This window comes from Biomphalaria glabrata, chromosome 5 (genome assembly GCF_947242115.1).
Source record: "Biomphalaria glabrata chromosome 5, xgBioGlab47.1, whole genome shotgun sequence".
Taxonomy (NCBI): Eukaryota; Metazoa; Mollusca; class Gastropoda; family Planorbidae; genus Biomphalaria; species Biomphalaria glabrata.
Genome location: NC_074715.1, coordinates 1,236,759 through 1,260,714, shown reverse-complemented (window position 1 = coordinate 1,260,714; position 23,956 = coordinate 1,236,759). Strand labels below are relative to the sequence as shown.

General features: G+C 33.6%; 1 protein-coding gene across 4 annotated transcripts in view; it reads left to right on the top strand.

Moving 5' to 3' along the window:
• LOC106062041 (receptor-type tyrosine-protein phosphatase alpha-like) overlaps positions 1-23,939 on the top strand; it is a 64,431-nt gene extending 40,492 nt beyond the window's left edge. For 3 of the 4 annotated variants that reach the window (XM_056031224.1, XM_056031225.1, XM_056031223.1), the window contains 11 exons: positions 2,546-2,665; positions 5,335-5,480; positions 6,905-7,040; positions 7,769-7,912; positions 12,700-12,820; positions 13,288-13,361; positions 15,521-15,658; positions 15,751-15,873; positions 17,016-17,149; positions 19,811-19,946; positions 22,679-23,939. In XM_056031224.1, the coding sequence (XP_055887199.1) occupies positions 2,546-2,665; positions 5,335-5,480; positions 6,905-7,040; positions 7,769-7,912; positions 12,700-12,820; positions 13,288-13,361; positions 15,521-15,658; positions 15,751-15,873; positions 17,016-17,149; positions 19,811-19,946; positions 22,679-22,855 (1,449 nt within the window). In that variant the 3' untranslated portion in view covers positions 22,856-23,939. Of the gene's footprint in view, positions 1-2,545; positions 2,666-5,334; positions 5,481-6,904; positions 7,041-7,768; positions 7,913-12,699; positions 12,821-13,287; positions 13,362-15,520; positions 15,659-15,750; positions 15,874-17,015; positions 17,150-19,810; positions 19,947-22,678 lie in introns of those variants that run through there. The other variant, XM_056031226.1, reaches the window with a different exon arrangement.
• The last annotated feature ends 17 nt before the right edge of the window (positions 23,940-23,956 follow it).

Sequence of the window (23,956 nt, the reverse complement as noted above, 5' to 3'; positions counted from 1 at the left end):
ATCCGAATAAAAGAAGCTTATTTTTGTGCGTTTTGTCTGTTGGTCGGTCTGTCCGTCACGATTAGATTTAAAAAACTAGAACTCTAAAAGCTATTGAAAATCTGATTTACCCTTTAATGTTCCTCCCATAACATCTCAATAGTTTTAAGTATCTAAAATTGATTGTTCCGGATTTTTTTGTGCAAAACTAATCAACGCCAACAAATGTTTGTTTGCTCTTCTAACTTATATTACATTCAATTTCCATGCTTAAACGTTGCAAAAACACATTATCAATAATATGTTGTTCCGTTTTTTATGTAAATAGCATATTAATGCTAAATCATAATCTCTATACTGACTTATATTTTATTAAGTGTAAAAATGTTCCGGATATTGTTTTATAAAACATGAATTATGCCTAATACCTATGATTGTTTGAAATCGCATAAGGCTTTTAAAAAAAGTAATTTACTAGAATTGATTACTGAAAATTACTTTTTAGACATTTAATTTTCTTGTAAAACATAACATAAAAGTTTTGTAATCGATAAAGAAAGTTCCGGATTTTGTTTCTTACAAATCGTCGCCAGAAATTTCCGAATTTATTTAAAAATCTACTAACGCCAAATAATTGTTTGAACTCCCTCTTCTAATTAATAAACAAATAATCTTCTCATTTACGAAATAATGTTTTTACGGATTTTTATGAAAAATATTTTAACTCACTACTCTCTTACAGTACATTTAACTTTCTACCTAAAACATTAAAAATCTAATTATCGTTAATATTATGTTCCGATTTTTAAGGAAAACAGAATCCAAACACCAAAGTAAGGTATAAAAATCTCTCCACGTGGCTGTAGTACATCTAATTTTTATACGAGACCATCCAAAAAATTTAATTAACGGTATTAGATTTATCTGAAATTCTCTTTTTCTTTTACTATTTATACAAACATCCGGAACAATCTATTATATAAACTTTTCAATTGTGTTCATACCTAAAAATTATTGCGATGTTTTGAAACGTAAAATAAAGGTTAATCAATTTTTAATAACTTTTAGTTGTTTTTTTTATATCAAGATAACGGACAGACCGACTGACAGACAAAACGCAAAAACAATGTGGCTTTGATCCTTTTTAAATAATATCTATTAGAACTCAGTGCACCAATGTCTATGAACCCTCGTTAAATATCTCGTGTAAATAAAGACATTTTTTTTTTATGATACCGGTACTAGCCTATTGTGAAGTAATGGAATTTTTTTTCTTTGACGTCATATGAATGGACTCTTTAAATGTAATGTTAAAAGAACGCACTCGGTGCACCAATGTCTATTAACCCTCGAAAAAATTGCTTGTATTAATGAAAACATATTTTAGTCTAACTAAGCCGTGTGACGTAGTGTTTTTTTTTTCCTTTGACGTCACATGGAATGAATTCTTTAAATGAAATGCTAAAAGAACGCACTCGGTGCACCAATGTCTAAGAACACTCGAGAAATGGCTCGTGTTGATAAAGGTGATTTTTAGTCTAGCTAGGCCTTGTGACGTAGTGTTTTTTTTTCCTTTGACGTCATATGGAATGAATTCTTTAAATGAAATGCTAAAAGAACGCACTCGGTGCACCAAAGTCTATGAACACTCGATAAATGGCTCTTATAGATGAAGGCGATTTTTAGTCCAGCTAGGCCGTGTGACATAGTGTTTTTTTTTCCCTCTGACGTTATATGGAATTAATTCTTCAAATGAAATGAAAAAAGAACTCGGTATAGTAATGTTTATTAAGCCTCGTTATGTGACTCGCGTTTAAAAAAGGAATGATATCTTGATTTAGATCTAATCTAGATTTTTTAAACTAGATCTAGATTTTTATTACAGTATATCTAGACCTGGATTTATATTCTAATTAAAATTATTTTAGAGTCTAGATCTAGAATTTCTAGATCTAGTTTAGACTAAAATAGACTAGATTAAGATGTAGAATTTCAATTTCTAAATTTAAAGTGTAAAAAAAAAGTGTAGATTTTCATTTCCAAACGTTTTGATCAATATTGTAATGTTTTAATATACTAAAACTAATCTACTATTTTTTTATTAAATTTAAATTTAAATTTACGGCAAATGAATCTTTGAAACATTATTACTTTTGACCATCGGATGGCTGCCTGGTCGTGCGGTTTGCGCGCTGGACTGTCGTTCAGATTTATGGATGGCCCAGGGTTCAAACCCTGCCCGCTCCCATCCCCCATCGTCCTGCGGGAGGTTTGGACTAGGAAGTAATTATCTTCAACTCTGAAGGAATATCCGAAACGTGTAAAACATTTTACATCAAAATTAAATCACCTCTTGAATATTATTTGCGAATATGCAGATCCGACAGGGATCCGACTTCGACGGGGGCCGCCTCTGAGTTTGTGTAACACAAACTCTCTTTGTAATCTTGTTTAAAATGCATTGATTGATTTTTTAATTATTTCATCAATCTGGTTTATTTTATCTTCTTTGAAAATACATAAAATACTTGAAGGAATATTATCTACAATGTTATCTACAATATAGGTAAAATGTGAGAAATATTGGCCAGATGAGACCAAAATGAAATTGGGGGATTTCAAGATTACATTAAGATCAACTCAGATTTTTGCAGACTACACTATTCGTATGCTAGAGATATCAAAGGTAACAAAAATACTCATTGAATAGACAATTCTTAATACTTAATATTTTGAACTTTGTTTTATTAGGTATATGCCAAAAGTGGAAAAGCTGTTATTAGTTTTGAGAGTCTGTCATTTGTCACATGTAAATATAAAGAAACTAGCCAAGATATTGAAAATCTGATTTCATTCTATTTTGCTGCTTGCTAAGTTTAGTTGTATCACTACTTTTATCTTCTGAAATTAAACTGTTCTGTTTTTTTTTACTTAAATATGTATTGTAAGCTGTTTGTTTTTAAAACACCAGTTTCTAAACTATGTACTATTAATAACAATCTTGTTAAAATTGTTGTCTACAGCATTGCAAGTACATATGTACTATGCATAAATATTTCGTGTTAATTTTATTTGTTTAATAATATGAATAGTCATTGGGCACAATCTTTACTTAACTTTAATGCACAGTGTAAGTTCAATTTAATAACAACTGTTAACTCTTTCTCTCCGTAATTATTGACCACATTCTGGTGGAATCAACGCTGGTATCGTCAGTTAGGAGAGAAAGAGTTAAAATACTATTACTAAAAAAGCATTTTTTTTCAAACTTTTTCATTTGTTATATATATTTTGTTTCAAGATATTCCAAATCAATGGTCCTTGGAAAGTGACTGTGTCTGTATTTTTTTTTTTATTATCTTGATTGTATCTTAGAAAGAAAAAAAATCAGACATTCATAGGTTTTGGGGTAGCTTTAATGATTTAAAGTTATTCAAATATGGCTGGGTATTAATTATTCAGTAATTAAATGAACCAGTCTCTTGATATTCTGCTAAGGACAGCCATTGACCAGTAAGAGTGGAGGGATTTGATTGCAGGAGTAATCTCGTCATCCCTACTACACATTAAGTCAGGGAACTGATACTGTTGAAGAACTGATATTAAATTATTTGTAATTAAGTGCATAAATTTGGCTTTGATAGTAAGTCAGGGTTCTTAGTTAAGCAATCAAGATCACATTTTTTTTTCTTTATGTTATGCTAAAAATATTCATTACTTTTTGTTCTAATGTGATTCCACTATCTGAAATAAAATAAGTAAAAATTCTTTGAAAAAAACAACTTATTTTAGTACACTGCACACATTGTATATGACTTTAAAGGGAGACAATAATTACATATGCATCATTTCATATAGAGTAGAGTCACTATTGCTGAACAGTTTGCAGCTACTTTTAGTTTTCAATTTTTTGCTCCGTAATGGTTAGACCTATGGAAAAACTAAAAGTATCTATGCATTGCCCATTCATTTTCCGATAAAAATAGACGCTTTGTTTAGTTTTTCAGCAGATATTTAAATTTTACATTCAATTCGACTGAGATATGGGTAGTCACAATTACGGAACAGGATTTTTAAAGAAGTCACAATTGCGAAACATGGTAAAAATGTCGGAACAAAGCCTATATAAAGCATATATTTTATTACTCTAATACTTGAACTCCTTATCCTTTACATTAATTTTATTTTATTAAAGCTTAAGACAACACATTGTCACTTTTAGATTCTCTACCTCTTCTTTAATTGTATTAGACGTCACACTACCCTGATTTTCCTTAAAAGGTTTTTTTTCCCACTATTCTTTTATTCTTTTTTGTTATATTAATATTATATATATATATATGGTATTATGATTTGTCTTCTTTTTGCTGGACGTATGGTAATCATAAATTATATATTATATGTAATATTATTCTCTAAATGTTTTTAAATTATGTATACTAATACAAACTCATATTTAAATTCCGATATCTAAATCATTATGTAAATATTAAGCTAAATGCTAGTAAATGTGCAGGTCTAATGAATAACATCTATAGTGTTCCACAATTGTGACTATCTTTAAAAAGGTAAAAACAGGATAAACACCTCCTAATTTTTTTTAAATTGAATTCCTGGTAGATAGCTATGAAATGAAGTTTTTCCTCATCCATTTATAAACCGAAAAATATGTGTATCATGCAGGTGATGTGTCATTATCATTTTTAAAAAGCCTTAAGCCATGGTCTATGCGGTTCTCCTGGTACGTGAAAAATAATGGACAATTCCACACCTGTCAACTTTAACCTGGAGTCAAAATTAATTTTCTGCTGTGAAAGGAAAACCCTTATATTGGAAATGTAGAGAAATGGACCATGCGCAGTACCATTACAGTAGTTTAGCAGAAAATTTCAAAATAAAGTAGATTTTAACTAATTTCGACGAGCTGTTCCGCAAACATGCCTGCTCCGCAATAGTGACTCTACTATATAGCAAGTAAAGTAAAGTATCCCATTCAGATCATTTGATCTATAGGGCAGATGATGTTAAGGTCATCTGTTTCTTTGGCCATTGGTTTATGAGCATGGTCAGCATAATGATCTAATGCCTTTACTTTCTTCAACTGAAGTCTGGTAATCAATAGAGTTTGGTGGACTCAGGGGTGCTCTAAAAGTTTCAAAATCACAGTCTTCACCAAAATTCAAACCCAGGATCCCAGATTTAAAAACCAAGTGCCTAACCACTCAGTCACCATGCCCCCTTTCATTTTTTCATATATTTTTAAAACTTAATAATATTTCAAAATTGTATTATCATATGTATTTTTTAAAATTAAATCTCTTTTCAAAACTTGTTTGAATATTTCTGGCTTTACAGAAAGGTGAAGCAAGGCATACATTTACGCATTTTCACTATACCTCTTGGCCTGATAAATCAATCCCAACAGCACCTTGGAGTCTGGTCGACTTTGAACAAAGAGTTGCATCAAATCCAACAACAAGACCCATTGTAGTACACTGCAGGTAGATGCTTTGTGTTGTTGTTTGTGTTTTAACTATGATCATTCACATTTGACTAGAGTAACACTTTTAGTAAAATCACTCAATTTAGAAAGCCTTCAGGAGAGAAGACTCAAAAGTCAAGTAGCGATTATACATAAAACACTGAACCATAATCTTCAAATACAAAAAACAAAATCTAATATAATACTCAGAAAGACACAAAGATAAAGGCACATTCCTCGTTCCATATGCAAGGACAAATTTGTACAAATGCTCCTTCTTCCCTAGTGCTATTAGAGCATGGTTGCCTGAGCCAACCCAGAAAATCATTGACCTGGCAGAATTTAAGTCATTGGTTAATGTGCATGACTAGATGCATGACACATAGGATTTAATCATCTTCTTTTTTAAGTAGTATCTGTATTATATAAGATAAGAAAATATTAAACAGATTAGCAATTTTTTGTATATCTATCTTTATAGTCAAATAAGATTGTTCCTCATATTAATTCACAAAGAATCCCAACAAAATTATTTTAAAATAAATTTTAAATATAAGGTAGTTTTACCTTGAGATTTATAACAAATGAAATACTGCATTCCTCATTAATCTTTGGACTCGAAGACAAACCTTATTTAAAATTACAACAAAAGAATATTCGCATTAGTCTTTGAGTAACACCATTAGTAAAATCTTTCAAGTTTTGAGACATTTCAGGGCAGAAGACTTTAATTTGAAGTAGCAATAATTCACAAAACACAGTACCAAAACTTACTAATTGTAATGATATAGTAGACTGGTACATAGGAATTAATAGCTATCAGGTTTTCTTTAGGGGCTGTATTTTAAAAACATTACGAAGGGATAGGTTTAGCTTAGAGACCAAACTGACTGACAGTTGTTTTGAAAACTGGAAAGATGTGTTTGATTATATCATCATGGAGTTAATAACATTGGGCTGTTCCCTACATAGGAGATTAAATATTTCACTTATAGAACTGACCAGTCTTGAAACAACTCTTTGTTCATTCTGTACTCTGTGTGCAAGTCACTTATATCAAATATTAGTTTGAGCAATAGATCAAGTTAATTCATTATAAACACAACAGTAACAACAATTAACAATATACAAAAATAACCTGAAAAATACTCAAAACACAGATAAAAGTATATTTCTTATCCCATATGTTAGGACAAGTCTTCCGTATTGCTATTAGAGCATGGAACTGGTTGCCTGAATAACACAGAAAAAAACTATGACTTAGCAGAGTAAGAAAAGATTTAAGAAAAGATTCATCTGTTAACATTGGCTATGAATTTGCATCTTTGCATTTATATTCATAGCTTGATTAATTAATATATTTAATTTGCTCTGCAACTTTAACTTTACAGTTGACTAGACTTTTAAGCATGTCTTTAATTTAACCATTTTTTATGCATTTAGTGCTGGAGTTGGTCGAACAGGAACATTCATTGCCCTTCATAACATCATAAAACAAGCCGAGGAAACTAAGATGGTGGATTTCTTTCAGACTGTGACTAGACTGAGAGAAGACAGAATATTTATGATACAAACAGCTGTAAGATTATTATATACTCCACTATGTTTTTTGTTTTGGATAAGTTTGTGTTAATCATGGGATTAATTTTGATCAATGGAACTTTTAAATTTATATAGAACAAGAAGGTTTTTTGAAATACCATAAAAAGAATACTAACTAAATATTCAGCATATATTTGTTTTCAAACAAATTAGTAAGAACATTATTACAAAGCTTAAATCAACTCACTCTAAAAAAAACAATGAATAAATTAAAAATTAACAGATTTGGCAATTAATTATTGGTAATTATTTTGTTTAATATTGAATACATTACATTCGACATTGAGAGATATAGATGTAAGTGCATAGCTGTTTTCCTTTGATAGGCTTTATTTAAAAAAAAACAGACTTTTAAAAAATATTTTGCTTGGTTTATAAATAGATTGAGTTCTGAAAGGGAAAGTTGTCAATTTAATTCCTAAAGTAGATATCAAATCATTTTGTTCTTTAATATGTGATTATAACAATTGAGCTCGTCTATAATTCACAGCAATTTTATAAAGACTTATCAGTTATTTTAAAAGCATATTATTGTTTAAGAAAAATGTGTAAGTGAAAAAGATAATAGTGGATATTTTGGCTGTATAGTCTACATATGTATAGTCTATATATAAAGATGGGTAGAGAGTTGTACATAGATATGGATGCATAAATATTTAAACATTCTATAAAATTAATATTGATTCATTTTTGGTTCCAACTCAGGAGCAATATGAGTTTTTACACAGAGCTGTCAATGCTGCCTTAGTAAGTATGAAATCAATAAGTTCTACTGATGTCTGTGATCAGATTAAAAGAATGGAAGAAAAAACTGTTTCTGGCCACTCAGCATTGGAACATGAATTTAAAGTAAGTAATATCAATTGTCCTGGGTTCGAATCCTGGTGAATACTGGGATTTTTTATTTCAGGATCTTTGGGCGCCTCTGAGTCCACCCAGCTCTAATGGGAACGTGACATTAGTTGTGGAAAAGTAAAGGCGCTTGAAAATTGTGCTGGCCACATGACACCCTCGTTAACCCGTAGATCACAGAACAGATGACCTTTAACATCATCTACCTTATAGATCACAAGGTCTAAAAGGAGAACTTACTTTATATCTATTGTTTAAGTTAATAATCACCATAATTAGATAGATAATATGTTGTTTTTTGCAAAATGTTTTGGATGTTCCCTCAGAGTTGAAGATAGTTTACTTCTTAGTCCAAACCTCCCGCAGGACGACGGGGGATGGGAGCGGGCAGGGTTTGAACCCTCGACCGTCGAGAAAAATCCAAATGACAGTCCAGTGCACAAACCGCATGACCAGGCAGCCGTTATATATGCTTATAACAAATGTTTTAATAATATTGAAAACATAAAGGTCAACTACAAAATCTATCTCTTCTTATAACTACTAACATTTCTTCTTAACATCCTATGCGTATCCATTTGTTAATCTAGCCATGCATGTTAAATAGATACTTTGCTAATTCACTTATTTTCATGGTTGATTTAGGCATTTCAATCTGTAATGACCTTTGCAAAATGCCAAACCTTGTATGAATTTGTCCTAGAATATATCCTTGTGTCTTTTGAGTATTTTATTGGGTTGTTTTTTTTTAATTTTTAAATTATGTTTCAGTGATTTATGTATTATTACCACTTTACACTTAAGTCTTCTGTACTTGTCTCTAACTTTAGTTATTTCACTAATGGTGTTACTCTAGTCAAATATTAATATTCATTTGTTTAAAGGCTCTATTTCACACTTATTCTAGTTTCTTTATGTTGTTGTTTTTTTGAGTCAGGGATTCTAAACAGAGGATGAATATTCTTACATTTCTAATCAAGGTTAAATAGCATTTTAGTTTTATGTTTTTGTTTGATTCATTTAAACTACAAAAAAATATGAACTTTATTAAGTTACATTATAGCCTCATGTCCCCCCCCCCCCACATCTACATTTGTACCAATATCATTCCTACCAATTATTATAAAGTATTTATTTTGAAATGCTAGTACTTACATTTGAAGATGGTTGATGATAATAAAGGCAATGCTCAGGGTTGTTTCTAGATATTTTCTGCCTTTATCCTTGGTTTTAAATTATCATATTACCATCACTCTATGTCTTTTTGTTTTGCCATCCTGTTTACAAGAATTTATGTGTTTGATCAGTAATGTCCAGCCTTTTTTCTGCTTCAGGTTATATCAAATGTTGATGTGTGTTTCATATGCTGATGCAAATATTTTTTCTTCTCCTTTTTTCTTATCATACCCTTGCATTGTGTCGAAAAGTTGAATAACGTAAAGTTCCCCTCTCAGACCTTGCAATCTATTGGGCAGATGATGTAAAGGTCATCGGTTTCTGTGGCCCATAGTTAATGAGGGAGTCAAGTGGCCAGAACAACGACCAACTCCCATTACTTCTCCCTTTGGGAAACAAGTCTTTTCTTCAAGTCATAACTCATAACAGTAATGAGAAGTGCAGTTTTTCACCTGGCTGTTCAGTCCTATAGTCCTGCAGTACATATTTTGCTATAAACACAGTAGACAAAACCATTGTACACCTGTTGTTGATTAAGGTTCTTTTTCTGCCATCTTCATCTGACCTTTGTCTATTTTCTGAGACAAATTATATATTTGTAATAATGAAGATAATAAATATTATTTTTGAAACAGTATTGAATGTTTGCATTCAGTTTTTAACAAGATTCTTCGTCTTCTTTCTAATTGGCATAAAGTTGAGTCTATAACAATCTAGGCCTATGGAAGCTTGCCTCCATCTGTCTGTCTGGGAAAGCAGATGTAAATTATTACATCCCTATTACTGATGGCTCATATCCCAAGGTACTCAGATTAGAGGCAAGGTCAATGGTTTAGCACATCAGGGAAACTCTCATATATTAATTCTCTGTACCACATTAGCCATGAATGTGTCCGTGATAAAAACGGTCACCAGTGCAATCGACTCGATCCTTCGACACCACAACAGTTGTTCTTTTTTGCTTCCTTCTTAACCTAATCATCTCCTGTAATGACCCTTTCCACCCGAGCACCATGTTGAAGCTGAGAAGCATTGCTTGGGTTTAACAGGATCAAAAATAGAACATCAAAAACACAGTTTTTCAGAATACACTCAGATGTTGTTTTCGCATGTGCTATACATAATGACAACAAAATATTATTGACTAACTATAAGTGTTGTGAACTGGCTTTATGTTCACACTTGACTTCTGTAAAAGCATCATTAATCAAAGTTTGAGAAACACTGCTATGACAGCTTTCATTGTTTTCTTTTAACTAGCTAATGTTGAGGGCTTTTATTATTCAAACTATCATTTATAACACATTTTTCACACTAACATTGGCAGGGTCGACACAAACATTGGCAGGGTCCACACTAACATTGGCAGGGTCCACACTAAAATTGGCAGGGTCCACACTAACATTGGCAGGGTCCACACTAACATTGGCAGAGTCCACACTAACATTGGCAGGGTCCACACTAACATTGGCAGAGTCCACACTAACATTGGCAGGGTCCACACTAACATTGGCAGGGTCCACACTAACATTGGCAGAGTCCACACTAACATTGGCAGAGTCCACACTAACATTGGCAGGGTCCACACTAACATTGGCAGAGTCGACACTAACATTGGCAGGGTCCACACTAAAATTGGCAGGGTCCAAACTAACATTGGCAGGGTCCAAACTAACATTGGCAGAGTCCACACTAACATTGGCAGGGTCCACACTAACATTGGCAGGGTCCACACTAACATTGGCAGACTCCACACTAACATTGGCAGGGTCCACACTAACATTGGCAGGGTCCACACTAACATTGGCAGGGTCCACACTAACATTGGCAGGGTCCACACTAACATTGGCAGGGTCCACACTAACATTGGCAGGGTTGTAATGATTATGTCTATTTTTAATTAATTTTTTCAAATTTCACATGTAATGTTAAAGAAAATCTTATCTTCTTATCTTATATAATACAGACGTTACTTCAAAAAAGAAGATGATTACGTCCTAAGCGTCATGCATTTAGACATGCATATTAACCAATGACTTGAATTCTGCCAAGTCACTGGTTTTCCTGGCTAGCTCAGGCAACCCATTCCATGCTCTAATAGCACTAGGGAAGAAGGAGTATTTGTACAAATTTGTCCTAGCATATGGGATGAGGAATGTGCCTTTATCTTTGTGTCTTTCAGAGTATTTTATTAAATTTTGTATTTGAAGATTATGGTTCAGTGTTTTATGTATAATTGCTACTTTACTTTTGAGTCTTCTGTCCTGAAGTCTTTCTAAATTTAGTGATTTTACTAAAGGTGTTACTCTAGTCAAATGTGAATATTCGTTTGTTATGAATCTCACTGCTCTATTTTCCAGTTTCTTAATGTTTTCTTGAGTTGAGGGGTCCCAAACAGAGGATGCATATTCTATTATTGGCCTAACCAAGGTTAAATAACATTTTAGTGGGGGTATGAATGTTTATTTTGTGTGCTATCCTACAAATTGTTTGTTCTAATTATTTTTTTATTTTTTTTTGTAATGCATAATTGTAAAACAAATTTCCTCATGGATAATAAAGATTAGTATTATTATTTTGGAAGTGAACTAAATGTCAATCTCTGGCACTGCCAGGGTGGAGCTTTGTTAAAAGGAAACAAAATTCATTGTAGTCCCATTAACATTGCCCACTGAGAAAGTGTCTGATGATATGGTAGGTCTGAAGCAGTACTGCCCTTTAACAAGTAATAAGGATCCTCTTAGGAATGCTTAGGGCTTTAAATGTGTCTGGTCTGTGAGGTCAGTTGTCATCATCTCTTTGGTGAATATAACAACAAGTTGTACTGTTTCTGTTGATAACTTCCATAGTTGCTTAATTTATAAGCTTAGATTTTCATATTTTCCTTGTTTTTCCATTTCAGTTTTCCTTATGTTGTAGGATAGTGGTACAGTGATGTCATTGATAGTTGTGGATTTTTTTCTTTTCTTTTTTTTTTTTCTTAAACTTAAAATCTGGGCAATTGAAATCCACCATCTTGGTATTATTATTTTTGCTTGATTACAAAGACCCCTCAACTCAAGAAAACATTAAGAAACTAGAACAGACACAAAATATAGCAGTGAGATTCATAATAATAAGATTTGTCTTTAAGTTGAAGATAAATGAGGAATGCAGTATTTCCCAGCTGTGACCATAACAAATAAATATTCACATTTGACTAGAGTAACACCTTTAGTAAAATCACTAAATTTAGAAACCCTTTAGGATAGGAGATTTAAAATAAACAGGCAACATTAAACATTAAATCATAATCTTAAAGAAAAAACTAAAATATAATAAAATACCCAGAAAGACACAAAGACAAAGGCGTATTCCTTGTTCTATATACTAGGACAAATTTGTACAAGTGCTCCTTCTTCTCTAGTGCTATTAGAGCATGGAATGGGTTGCCTGAGTAAGCCAGGAAAAACAATGACTTGGCAGAATTTAGGTCATTGATTAACATTCATGATTAGATTGACCTAGGAACATGCTTATGATCTAATCATCTTTTTTTTAATTAACTTCTTTATTTCATAAGATAAGATAAGATAAAAATAAGTTTCTTCTTTTTTTTTCAAATCTAGGCTATTTGTTTAGCAGTGGCTGTAGATTCTATTCAAAAGGGAGAGAACAATGAAGACAGCAGTATTTATGAAAATGCAGAGAAAGAAGAAAAGAGAAATCGTTTCTCATCAATAATTCCTAGTGAGTAAATCATAAGTCAAAGTCGATTTACATTTATTACTGTTAATTGTGTTATAATTAAAAACCCTAGGCAGTAACATTATTCACATTATGCTCTTTTGTACCTAGATGCTGTTTTGTTTTTAATTTATAATAATTCTTAATTTAAATCAAATTATAAGTATTTTTATACTTTTTACGTGTTAGATTAGTATGCTTAGGATGAATATTCTTACATTTCTAATCAAGGTTAAATAGCTTTTTAGTTTTATGTGTTATAAATAAAACCCCAGGCAGTATGCATCAGTCACATTAGGTTCTTTTGTAATTATATATAAATAATTAAATATAAATAATTTGTTGTTGTTGTTTTTTTTCATATTTTATAATGATTTTTAATTAAATCAAATTACTATTATTTTATAGTTTTAAAAATTTATTTTCATGACTGTTGATTAAGTTTTCTAACAAATGTCATTTATTTCAAGAAAAGTTGTACCAGCCTTTTCTGGATAAAGAAACTTCTGACATGAAAGAGTACATCAATGCTGTTTTACTACCAGTAAGAGTTCATTGAATTAATTAAACTTGTTATATAATAATTAATTAAATTTCAAACAGTAAAAAAAAAAGTAAAAGTTACCCATTCAGACCATGCTGTCTATAGGGCAGATGATGTTAAGGTCATCTGTTTTTTTTGTCATGGTGGCTGAATGGTTAAGCCCTTGGCTTCTGAACCTGGAGGTCCTGGGTTTGAATCTTGGTGAAGACTTGGATTTAGAATTTCTGGACTTTTAGGGCACCCCTGAGTCTACCCGACTCTAATAGATACCTGACTTTAGTTGGGTAAAGTAAAGGCAGTTGGTTGTTATGTTGGCCACATGACACCCTGCTTGTTAATCATTGACCAAAGAAACTGGAAATATTTCAAATGTTCCATTTAAATTTCTAAAATTGATGCAAATCAAGTGAACAATTATTTGCCTTCACGTTGTAATTACGTACCTAGAGTCAAGAATAACAAGAGAAAGAGAATCAATAAAAAAAGATAAAAGCCTGTTTAAGCTTGGCATCTGCTACCATAGAAAATGGAGGAAAATTTGGAAGAGTAACACCAGAGAATGCTGAACATGTACTTCAGGACTGCACTCTCTACCAAGATACCCAAACAAGACACTGGCCCCAAAACACCCCCAATAGAAAGAAAACTATATGGAGAGCTCCCTGATTTGGAAATCACTGTGCAGTTCATCTCACATACTAGTCTAGTCATCTGAACACTTTAACATAAAAATGAGAATGAGGAAGAAGAATGGCTGCCTGGTCGTGCGGTTTGCGCGCTGGACTGTCGTTCGGATTTATCGACGGTCGAGGGTTCAAACCCTGCCCGCTCCCATCCCCCGTCGTCCTGCGGGAGGTTTGGACTAGGAAGTAAACTATCTTCAACGATGAAGGAACATCCGAAACATGTAAAACATTTTACAAAACAAACAAAACATTTTACAGAAGAAGAATGGAAGAGTAACATATGCTTCCCAGTACAATTTAAACTGCATTCTTCGCTAGTGGTCTCTGTACTTCCATATGGTTGTGAAAGTGGGTCACTAAACGCTGAAGCTGAAAAACAAAATCCAAGCTTTTGAGTGTAAATGCTACAGAAAAAAAGCTGGGTAACTGATACCAGGAAAGGAAGACAAAGTGTTTGTATTTTAACAAGTCAAAACTCTGGCTGGCAAGAAGGAAGAACTCCTCAACACTGTGAAGAGACAAAAGCTTAGCTGGTTTGGTCATAGTGTAAGACATGACTCACTATCAAAAGGGTCATCCAAAGAAAAGCTGGCTGGATAACATAAAGCAGGGGTTCTCAACCTGTGGGTCACGACCCATTGGGATATAGTCAGGCATAAATAAAATAAAAAGGTTGGTGGGGAAAAAAATGGCAGTGAATGGGTTAAAAGTTTGCAGAAATATTTAGTTTTGTCTATAAGAAAGCTAGTAGACTCTTTATTGAATTCATACTTTTTCTTTCTTTTATAGATATTTAAAAGATTTTAAAGAATTTTGGGTACATGTAGTGGAGACAATTTATATCAGTACAGTATTTATCTCAATGTAGTATTTATTTCAGTTTAGTATTTATCTCAATGTTGTATTTATCTCAGTGTTGTATTTATCTTAGTATAGTATTTATCTCAGTATAGTATTTATCTTAGTATAGAATTTATCTCAGTATAGTATTTATATCAGTGTAGTATTTATCTCAGTATAGTATAATGTATGTGTAGTGGTGGCCGAGTGGAAAAGCACTTGACTCCTGAACCAAAAAATCTCAAGTTTGAATCCTTGTGAAGACTGGAATTTTTAAACTTTGGTATTTTTAGAATGCCTATAAATCCACACAACTCTATTGGGTGCTTGACATTTGTTAGGGAAGTAAAGGGAGTTGGTCATTGTGCTGGCCACATGACACCCTCATTAACTGTCAAGCATAGAAACAGATTAGCTTTACATTATCTGCCTACATATACCGCAAGGTCTGAAAGAGGTACCTTTGTATGATTTTCAATGTCTGAATTACTCAAAAATCTGAGAACCTTTCATGAATTTGACATCAAAGTCAAATTTTATTTTTTTTATCTTTGGTCACTTATGCCATTACATATTTACTAATTGTGAACAAAATATTTTTCATTTTTTTAACTTCATAACCTTATACCTCAGGGTTTTCATAAGAAAGACCAAATACTTTTGACACAGTTGCCACTACCAGTTACTGTCCTTGACTTGTACAGATTAATCACACAACATAATGTTGTCCTTCTTGTTGCATTTGAACTGGACAAAAAGGTTTCAGATAAAGTAAGTCACCTGCATCATGGCATTTTTTAAAATTAATTTTAACCTAGTCTAATTAAACAAATGCAATAATTGTTTTATCTTAAAACATTTAGAGTATAGGAACTTACCTCCCTTCAAATTCTAATGAGCCTCTGAGTTGTCCACCCTTTGAAGTTCATTCTTTCCTCACCAGTCAAGGTCGTCTCTATGAGGAGCTTACTCTCACTATACACACGGTAATTATAGTTAGAGTATTCTCAGACAGTATTTTATGTATTTTAGGTATTAGTGGTTATTGTTGGAAAAGGAAATGAATATAGGCCAGTGTTTCCCATACTCTTTCCTTAACGAACACTATGCAAATTCTGAATATTTAACGTAAAACTTTGCTTATTTTTATAGATTAATTGTGGTGGCCTACTAGTTAATTACTCCAGTAGTTTGTGGAACACCTATTCAAGACTCATGGAACACTACGATTCTGCGGAGCACAGTTTGGGAAACACTGGTATTAGCAATTCACTACATAAAAAAAAAGCTTACAATGGCAGTTTCAAAAAAAAATTATTACCAGTCCAAATGATTGCTTAGATATTGGGCCAGCAAATCTGTTATCACTGATAGGAGAAGGGGCAAATGTGAGCAACTGGTGTTTAACTCCTTCTTTCCGTAATTATCTACCACATTCTGGTGGAATCAACGCTGGTATCGTCAGTTAGGAGAGAAAGAGTTAAGCCAGTAAGCTTCAGGCAGAAGGAGTTCCTTATCCTTGGCTGACAACCCACCAAGGAGGAGAACAAATGTGATAACAAACCTCAGCTGCTTTGCGGCTATACCTGCTGGATGGCTGCCTATTCATGTGATTTGCACTTTGGACTGTTGTTTGGACTTATAGATGGTCCTGGGTTCAAACCCTGCCCCTCTCCCATTCCCTGTCGTCCTGCGGGATGTTTGGACTAGGAAGTAAATTAACTTCAACTCAGAAGGAACATCTGAAACATGCAAAACATTTAACAAACAAAAACAAACATTTTACCCAAACATGGGAAAGGTTTTGGTAGTCAACCCTGAAGAAAAATTAGGAGCCATTGACCCTTAGGCAGTTTGCAGCACACAATGCTATACCCTGGTAAAATCTGCATCACTGCTAATCCCAAGCTGTATCTGCATCTTCTGTTCCTTTGGACACAGCAGCTGTGTGGAGATCCGCTCTGTGGGCGACATCATTCCAACCCTATCTAATTCCCAGGCTTTTGTCTAATTTCTGTGAAGTGATCCATAGTCACAGTAGAGTGGTTTTATTTGTTTGTTTTAAAATTTATATGATAGACTAAGTCATTATACACCTCCTTTTTTTCCCATTATTTCAATTTTAAAGTCTAGTGGAAAACACATAGCCCACCATATTCAGTGTAAATTCACTGATCTAGATACAGAGAAATGGTGTCAACTAATGAAAAAAGTGAAATCCTACAATATACAGGCCAGTGAGAAAGTTCTCTACATGTGCAGGTAACTTAAGTGGCTATAATCTTTGTTTGTTGTCTATGATTCATTAGTCATTTCAATGAAAGAAAAAAAATGTCTAAATAGCTTTCTGGGTTAATAAGGGATTTTATAATTGAAAAGCATTAGAGAAATACATTCTCTTATTTATAACATTAGCGGGAAGTGGGGCTATCTACGAAGATCTGATTTATGAATTTGTGAACATGCACTATTTACATTAGATTTTTACCAAATATTTAAATTTTTACTACCTTTACTATTTTAACTGTGAATAGACCTTGATTTTAATGATACGACTGTATAGAATCTGGCCCTTGTTGTTTAGAGAGAGAGTAGTCCTTAAGGGACTGCAGGCACGACATGGCCGATGTGCCTCAAATCAAAAATCAAATCAAATCATTATAACATTAGCCCGGGTAGTTTTTCCCAGCCTCACCATAGTTCTCTGGTGGAAACGGTCATTAGGAGAGAGATAAGGCCAATAGGGGCACTAAAAAAATAGAACCCCTGTTGGGGTGCCTAAGGACCAAGTCTGTTGCACTGGCAGAGATGGAAGAAAGCCCCAACAAATATGTCACTATCCACACACCATTCCTTAAAGGACCATTTTTATGATGTGCTTCAGAGAAGGAATATTAAGGAGTTTTCCTGACGTGCTCGGCCATTGGCCTCACTTCTAATGAGTACCTTGGGATTGGAGCCATCCGTAATAGGGAGTGTAATAATTTCCATCCTTTGAGTCATATGATAATTAGAAAGAAGAAGAAAAATAACATTGGCATCTTATAATATCTTTTTTATGTTATTCTTACTAAGAAGAAGCCTTAAAGCCATAAACTTAAATAAGGGAATAACTATTAAAATGCATTGCATTGAAAGCAGTAGGCCTACATTAATTAAATAAAGTCTAAACTTATTGAAAGAGGTACATCAACTCAAGAAAACATTAAGAAACTGGAACACACACAAAATAGAGCAGTAAGATTCTTAACAATTGAATATTCACATTTGGCTACAGTAACACCTTTAGTAAAATCACTAAATTTAGAAACCCTTCACGATAGAAGACTCAAAAGTAAAGTAGCAATTATACATAAAACACTGAACCATAATCTTCAAATACAAAATAAAAACTAATAAAATACTCAGAAAGACACAAAGATAAAGGCACATTCCTTGTTCCATATGGTAGGACAAATGTGTACAAATGCTCCTTCTTCCCTAGTGCTATTAGTGCATGGAATGGGTTGCCTGAGCTAGCCAGGAAAACCAATGACTTGGAAGAATTTAAGAATTCGTATCGCCTCACGTCGTGTCTTATGTGCAGCAAGGGATCCCTAACCTCATCTATACTGTCTAGTATTTGTGACTCCATGTGAATAGCAAGATTACGTGGCAGTGTCGTAATATTTAACATTTACTGTAAAGTAAAAAAAAAATAGAACATTCACTTGGGGGGCCCCTCTCTATTGGGAGCGGAAAGTGTCTTTCGAATTCGGACCCCCCCCCCCCCCACCATCACCCTAGCTATGACTGTGAGGAAATTGAACAGTTACTGCCCCTTTATTCGCATTGCCAGGTAGTGGCTTCTTTCTTTAATAGATCTTTGTGTAGAAGAGGATTCTGCTCGTTGGACAAGACATTTTCTTGGAGGGAGGGTACTTTTTTACAAAGCTTATGTTAATTCTGTCTGTCATGTACACGTTATTTCTCCGACACCCAATCTTGAATCAAGCTGAAAAATTCGCACAATTATTTCCCTCACCGTGGAACATATCCTCGTTGATTGCCCCAGATACCAGGATGTCAGGGCGAAATATTTTAGAGTAACTAATTTAAATACACTATTTGACAATGTTGACCCTGGGAAGGTACTGGGCTTTATCCGGGAAGTGGGGCTATCTACGAAGATCTGATTTATGAATTTGTGAACATGCACTATTTATATTAGATTTTTACCAAATATTTAAATTTTTACTACCTTTACTATTTTAACTGTGAATAGACCTTGATTTTAATGATATGACTGTATAGAATCTGGCCCTGTTGTTTAGAGAGAGAGTAGTCGTTAAAGGACTGCAGGCACGACATGGCCTAAATTGTGCCGATGTGCCTCAAATCAAACAATCAATCAATCAATTATTTCTTTTACCTGACAACACAAGAATCAATTTTTAAAAAATTACAATTAGTTAGTTGGTGATTGATAAATTGTTTGGTTTCTCAAACAAGGAAAATAAATTGTACTTAAGCTGAATTAGTCCCTTTTATAAGGTTTAGTGAACACAAACATGAAATAGAAACAATAGATAACTATACGATCACCCATATACCCCGTTCTTTCTTACCCTACCCTTGTCCAACTGGTCCAGACAAGTGATAGGATCATTGCGTAATGAGAAAGCTAAAAGCATGAAATTGTGCTAAACAAAAACAATTAGTAAGAATATTTCTAATCGCACAGTTTTATTATTGTTAGTTTCGATCTATAACAAATATAATTACATGACTGATCCAAACTAATTGATACTCATGGGCCAAAATCGCCCAGTGCCTGCCCCTAGTTCCTGACTCTATCTCTAGTAGGCCTATTCCTACTTTCGTGATATTGTATTGCTTCTCTTTTATACAGAGTTTATTTATTGATTGTTTTTCTTGTTTCAGAAATGGTGCAGAACTGTGTGGTTTAGCTTGCTTACTTTCATTGCTGATAGACAGAGTTGACTTTGATTCACAACTAAATGTGCCTTTAGTTGTTGGCTCTGTCAAGTCCATACGACCAGAAGTCTGCCCGACATTGGTACAGTACTTTTGAACTTCTTAACAATAGATGTGACATGATGAATACGTTCTTTAGTATTTAGATATATAAAGACCCATCTGAGACCTCTTTAGTATGTCCATTAAAGGTTAAGCTTGCTGTCCTTTTATCACCCTTAATTTAAGGAAAGAAATGGCTCTTTACCGGACTTTCTGTTTGGAGTTCTCCCGTTAATTAGATAATCATTTAATCGCACCTGTCTATTGTGAGACACTGTTCCTTGAGTACCATCTAGGTTACCCATCTCAGTGATGCTGCAGTATGAGCACACATAATATTCCTCCAAGTTTCTACAATGTACCACCACTTACCAACTATGACCTAATTATTTATCCACTGGATGAATGTGAAACTGAACTGTTGTCTGCTTAATCTTTTAATGACTTCTTGATTGCAGAACATCCTATCATCTTAAACACATTTGTCATCTTAAACACACTTGTCATCTTAAACACACTTGTCATCTTAAACACACTTGTCATCTTAAACACACTTGTCATCTTAAACACACTTACTTGTCATCTTAAACACACTTGTCATCTTAAACACACTTGCCATAATTTTAAAGTTCTTTTTCTTTCATTCTCTTTGTTCGCAGATGTTCTTCTCTCTATATATCAATAATGTACAAGCTATTTCCCTTATTCAATATCAAACAAAATAATTCATTATCACTAATTAATTGAATAACTGGTTACTTTTTTAAATTATATTCATGTATTGTCAATGCCAATGAATAATTGTGCAAAGTTTCAACTTGATCCGAGAATGGGTGTGGGAGAAATACGGTACGTGACGTTTTGGCGCCGCCGTTTTGGCCCCGCCGTTTTGGCGACGGGACGTTTTGGCGCGAGCCGTTTTGGCTACGGGACGTTTTGGCACGAGATATCATTTGACGATTATTTAATAAGCACGTAGCTTTTATAACAATGTTTATTTCACTCTACCATAATATTGTATGTATAGTATGAATTCTAACACCCTTCAGCGAATTTTTTTTTTATTATAAAGGTTTTGCTTATTTCATGAATATAGGCCTATAATAAGTCAGATTCCTGAATGGTAATGACATGCTATATGTGAGTTCTGCTAATCACACTGGATGACATTTTTGGATTTCTTTCCAAAAGATTTTTTTTTATTTGACATTAGTGTAATATACGAACTAGCTAAGTGTCACACTTTAATATAACAAAACCATGTTAACATCTAAAGCTCTATTACGCTGAATGACGACAATAACTCCACACATAGTAAAGATCAAGACACGGAATGTGGTCAGTACAAACTCTAACGTGAATCCACAAATATAAACAAACACTATGGGCGACAATAGATAGAAACATAGATATGAATAATTCTTTTAAAAGAAATAATACAATGTATTTCACGCCAAAACGGCTCGCTCCAAAACGGCGGGGCCAAAACGGCGGCGCCAAAACGTCCTGCTTCGGGAGAAATAACATGTACGCACTTTTTACCAAACCGAGTGAGTTGATTTAAGATTTGTAAAAATAGATTTACTGACATAACAATCAAGTTATAATGCAGAATATCTTATAGTTGTCTTTGACTTCATTAAACAGTCATATAATAAGACACAAACCGAACATTTCTATTACAATACCTTTATTAAACGTGGAACTATGTGGAAACTTCTTGGTGGAAAAACCTTCTGGGTGGACACTGATCTCAAAAAGGGTCTGACGATTTCCCTAGAAATTTGACAGTTGCAGTATAGCATTGGGAAAAGAATTACTAGCTTTTTCAGTGGCGTTATTAGGAATTTGCCATCATTTGTTTGTCCCTGGGTAGGGCTTGGCCTCTTTAGGGGCCTGACCTCTTTGGGGGCCCCGGCATTTTGCGTAATATTTAATGTAAAAAACATTTCAAACACTCATTTGGGGGCCTGGTGGAATTATCTAATTCTCACCCCACCCCACCCTACCCTACCCTACCCTACCCTACCCTAGCTACGCCACTGAGCTTTTTGAGTACTTTTATTGGAAAAAGAAAAAAAAACATTTAGCTAAAGAACAAGAAAATATTTATCTTGAATGGATTTTATGTCTTTGCATATTTACACTCATTCATTGAAGAATTTAATAAATTAATGTTATGGAAAATTTTGCGCATTCGTATTCTAGATCTAGATCTAAAGGCCTATCATTAAAATATAATATAATTTTGGGATTTTTAGGATACCCTTGAGTCCACCCAGCTCTAGTGGGTAACTTATATTACTTGGGGAAAAGAAAAGGCGGTTGGTCGTTGTGCTGGCCACTAGACACCCTCGTTAACCGTGGGCAACAGAAACAGATTACCTTTACATCATCTGCCCTATAGATCACAAGGTCTGAAAGGAAAACTTTTTTTGTCTAATCTAACATTCATTAGTTATCAACAGAAAAACAATCGCTCTGTAAGTTGTGTAAAGGGGAGTGTCTTTTTTACCTTTACCTATCCCTTAGTCTGCTGGACCGTTGGTGCACCATGCAAGATTCGTCGACCATCCTTCTCCATTCCTCTGTCCTTTGCCTTAGTTAGAACCTCATTCAATGGCATGCCCGTCCATTTTTTTATGTTGTCCTCCCATCGCTTTCTCTGTCTGCTTCTTCTTCTTTTTCCTGGTACTGTTCCCTGAAGGAAGGTCTTAGCGAGCGTTTTAAAAACATATTTTCAATGTTTTTCTTGTTTCCTCTCCATCCCAGGACCAGTACAGAACGTTGTATCGTGTGTTGGAGACATATTGTGAACCATCAACAGTGTATACAAATGGTGTCAAAGAATTGATAATGTCACCTCAACAACCAACACATGCTCCAGCGGATCTATCAGAAAGTATTTATAACAACACTGAAAATTTGTATCTATACACAAATATGTAAATTTAATAGCTTAGCTATTTTATTTTAGGCTGCTGTCTTCTTTATCTGTATTGGATATATTTGTAAACATCCATGAATAGCCAGATTTGTTTAAATGTTTAAGCCATTATGGTTAAAGCCTATTGGTGTACAGAATACAGAACCATTGATAAATTATGCGTTCTGAAAACCATTTAAAACCATGTGCACATTTTGAGTATTGTAAATTAAAATTAAATTGTAAATAAAGAGCAGATTACTGTACATATAAGAATTTTTTAATAAGAATGAAAATCTCCAGTATAAATTCATTGATTATATTTATTTAGTGTATACATTATTGGTTGTATTGGTGCTACAATGTGATAGTCTTTTAATACATATATACACACATACATACATACACACATACATACATTAAATTAATCTTATTCATTAAGCAGACACCTCCAATGTTAATCATATTGTATGTATATATTCATGTTTTAGTATAAGTGTAGATATAACATCACTCTGTGTATTGTGTGTAGTGCATTTCTTCGGCAAGCAAAGGCTTTTGAGCTACAGTAATTTCTGGAATTCCTAATAACAATATGTTTTGCTTACTGTAAACCTATCCCTATTTTTGGGGTCATAGTGAGGTTAACCCTTTTTTTTTGAAGACTTTCTTCAACGTTTAAAAGATAAGTGAATAAATTGTTACGAGAATGTAAGACATGATTGGATTCATCTGGCTAAGAGTTGCTGAGTGACTCGTTTTAGTTTTTAAGATTCATGCATTTTCTGTTACCAATAAAAGACTATTTCGTTGGGTTTTCTCAGCTACTGTGGTAAGACATTACTGCATTAATTCTATAACGATCCTTAGCTGAGTTCCCAGAAATACTAGGATTCTCATTTTCCCTTTTCTCAACTTCCCGTGTCTCATTATTACGAAAAGTAAAGAGGATTCATGATTGGTCACTGTGCTAGTCACGTGACACGGGTAAAGAGCTTTGCTAAAATTCAGTGCCAGTAAAATTGTATAAATTAGTTACATCTGCCTTGATGAAATTGATTGGAAAAAAAAGTAATTGCTTTATGAAATAAAGTCCAGATGAACATTTTTACTTGTTTCGTTTA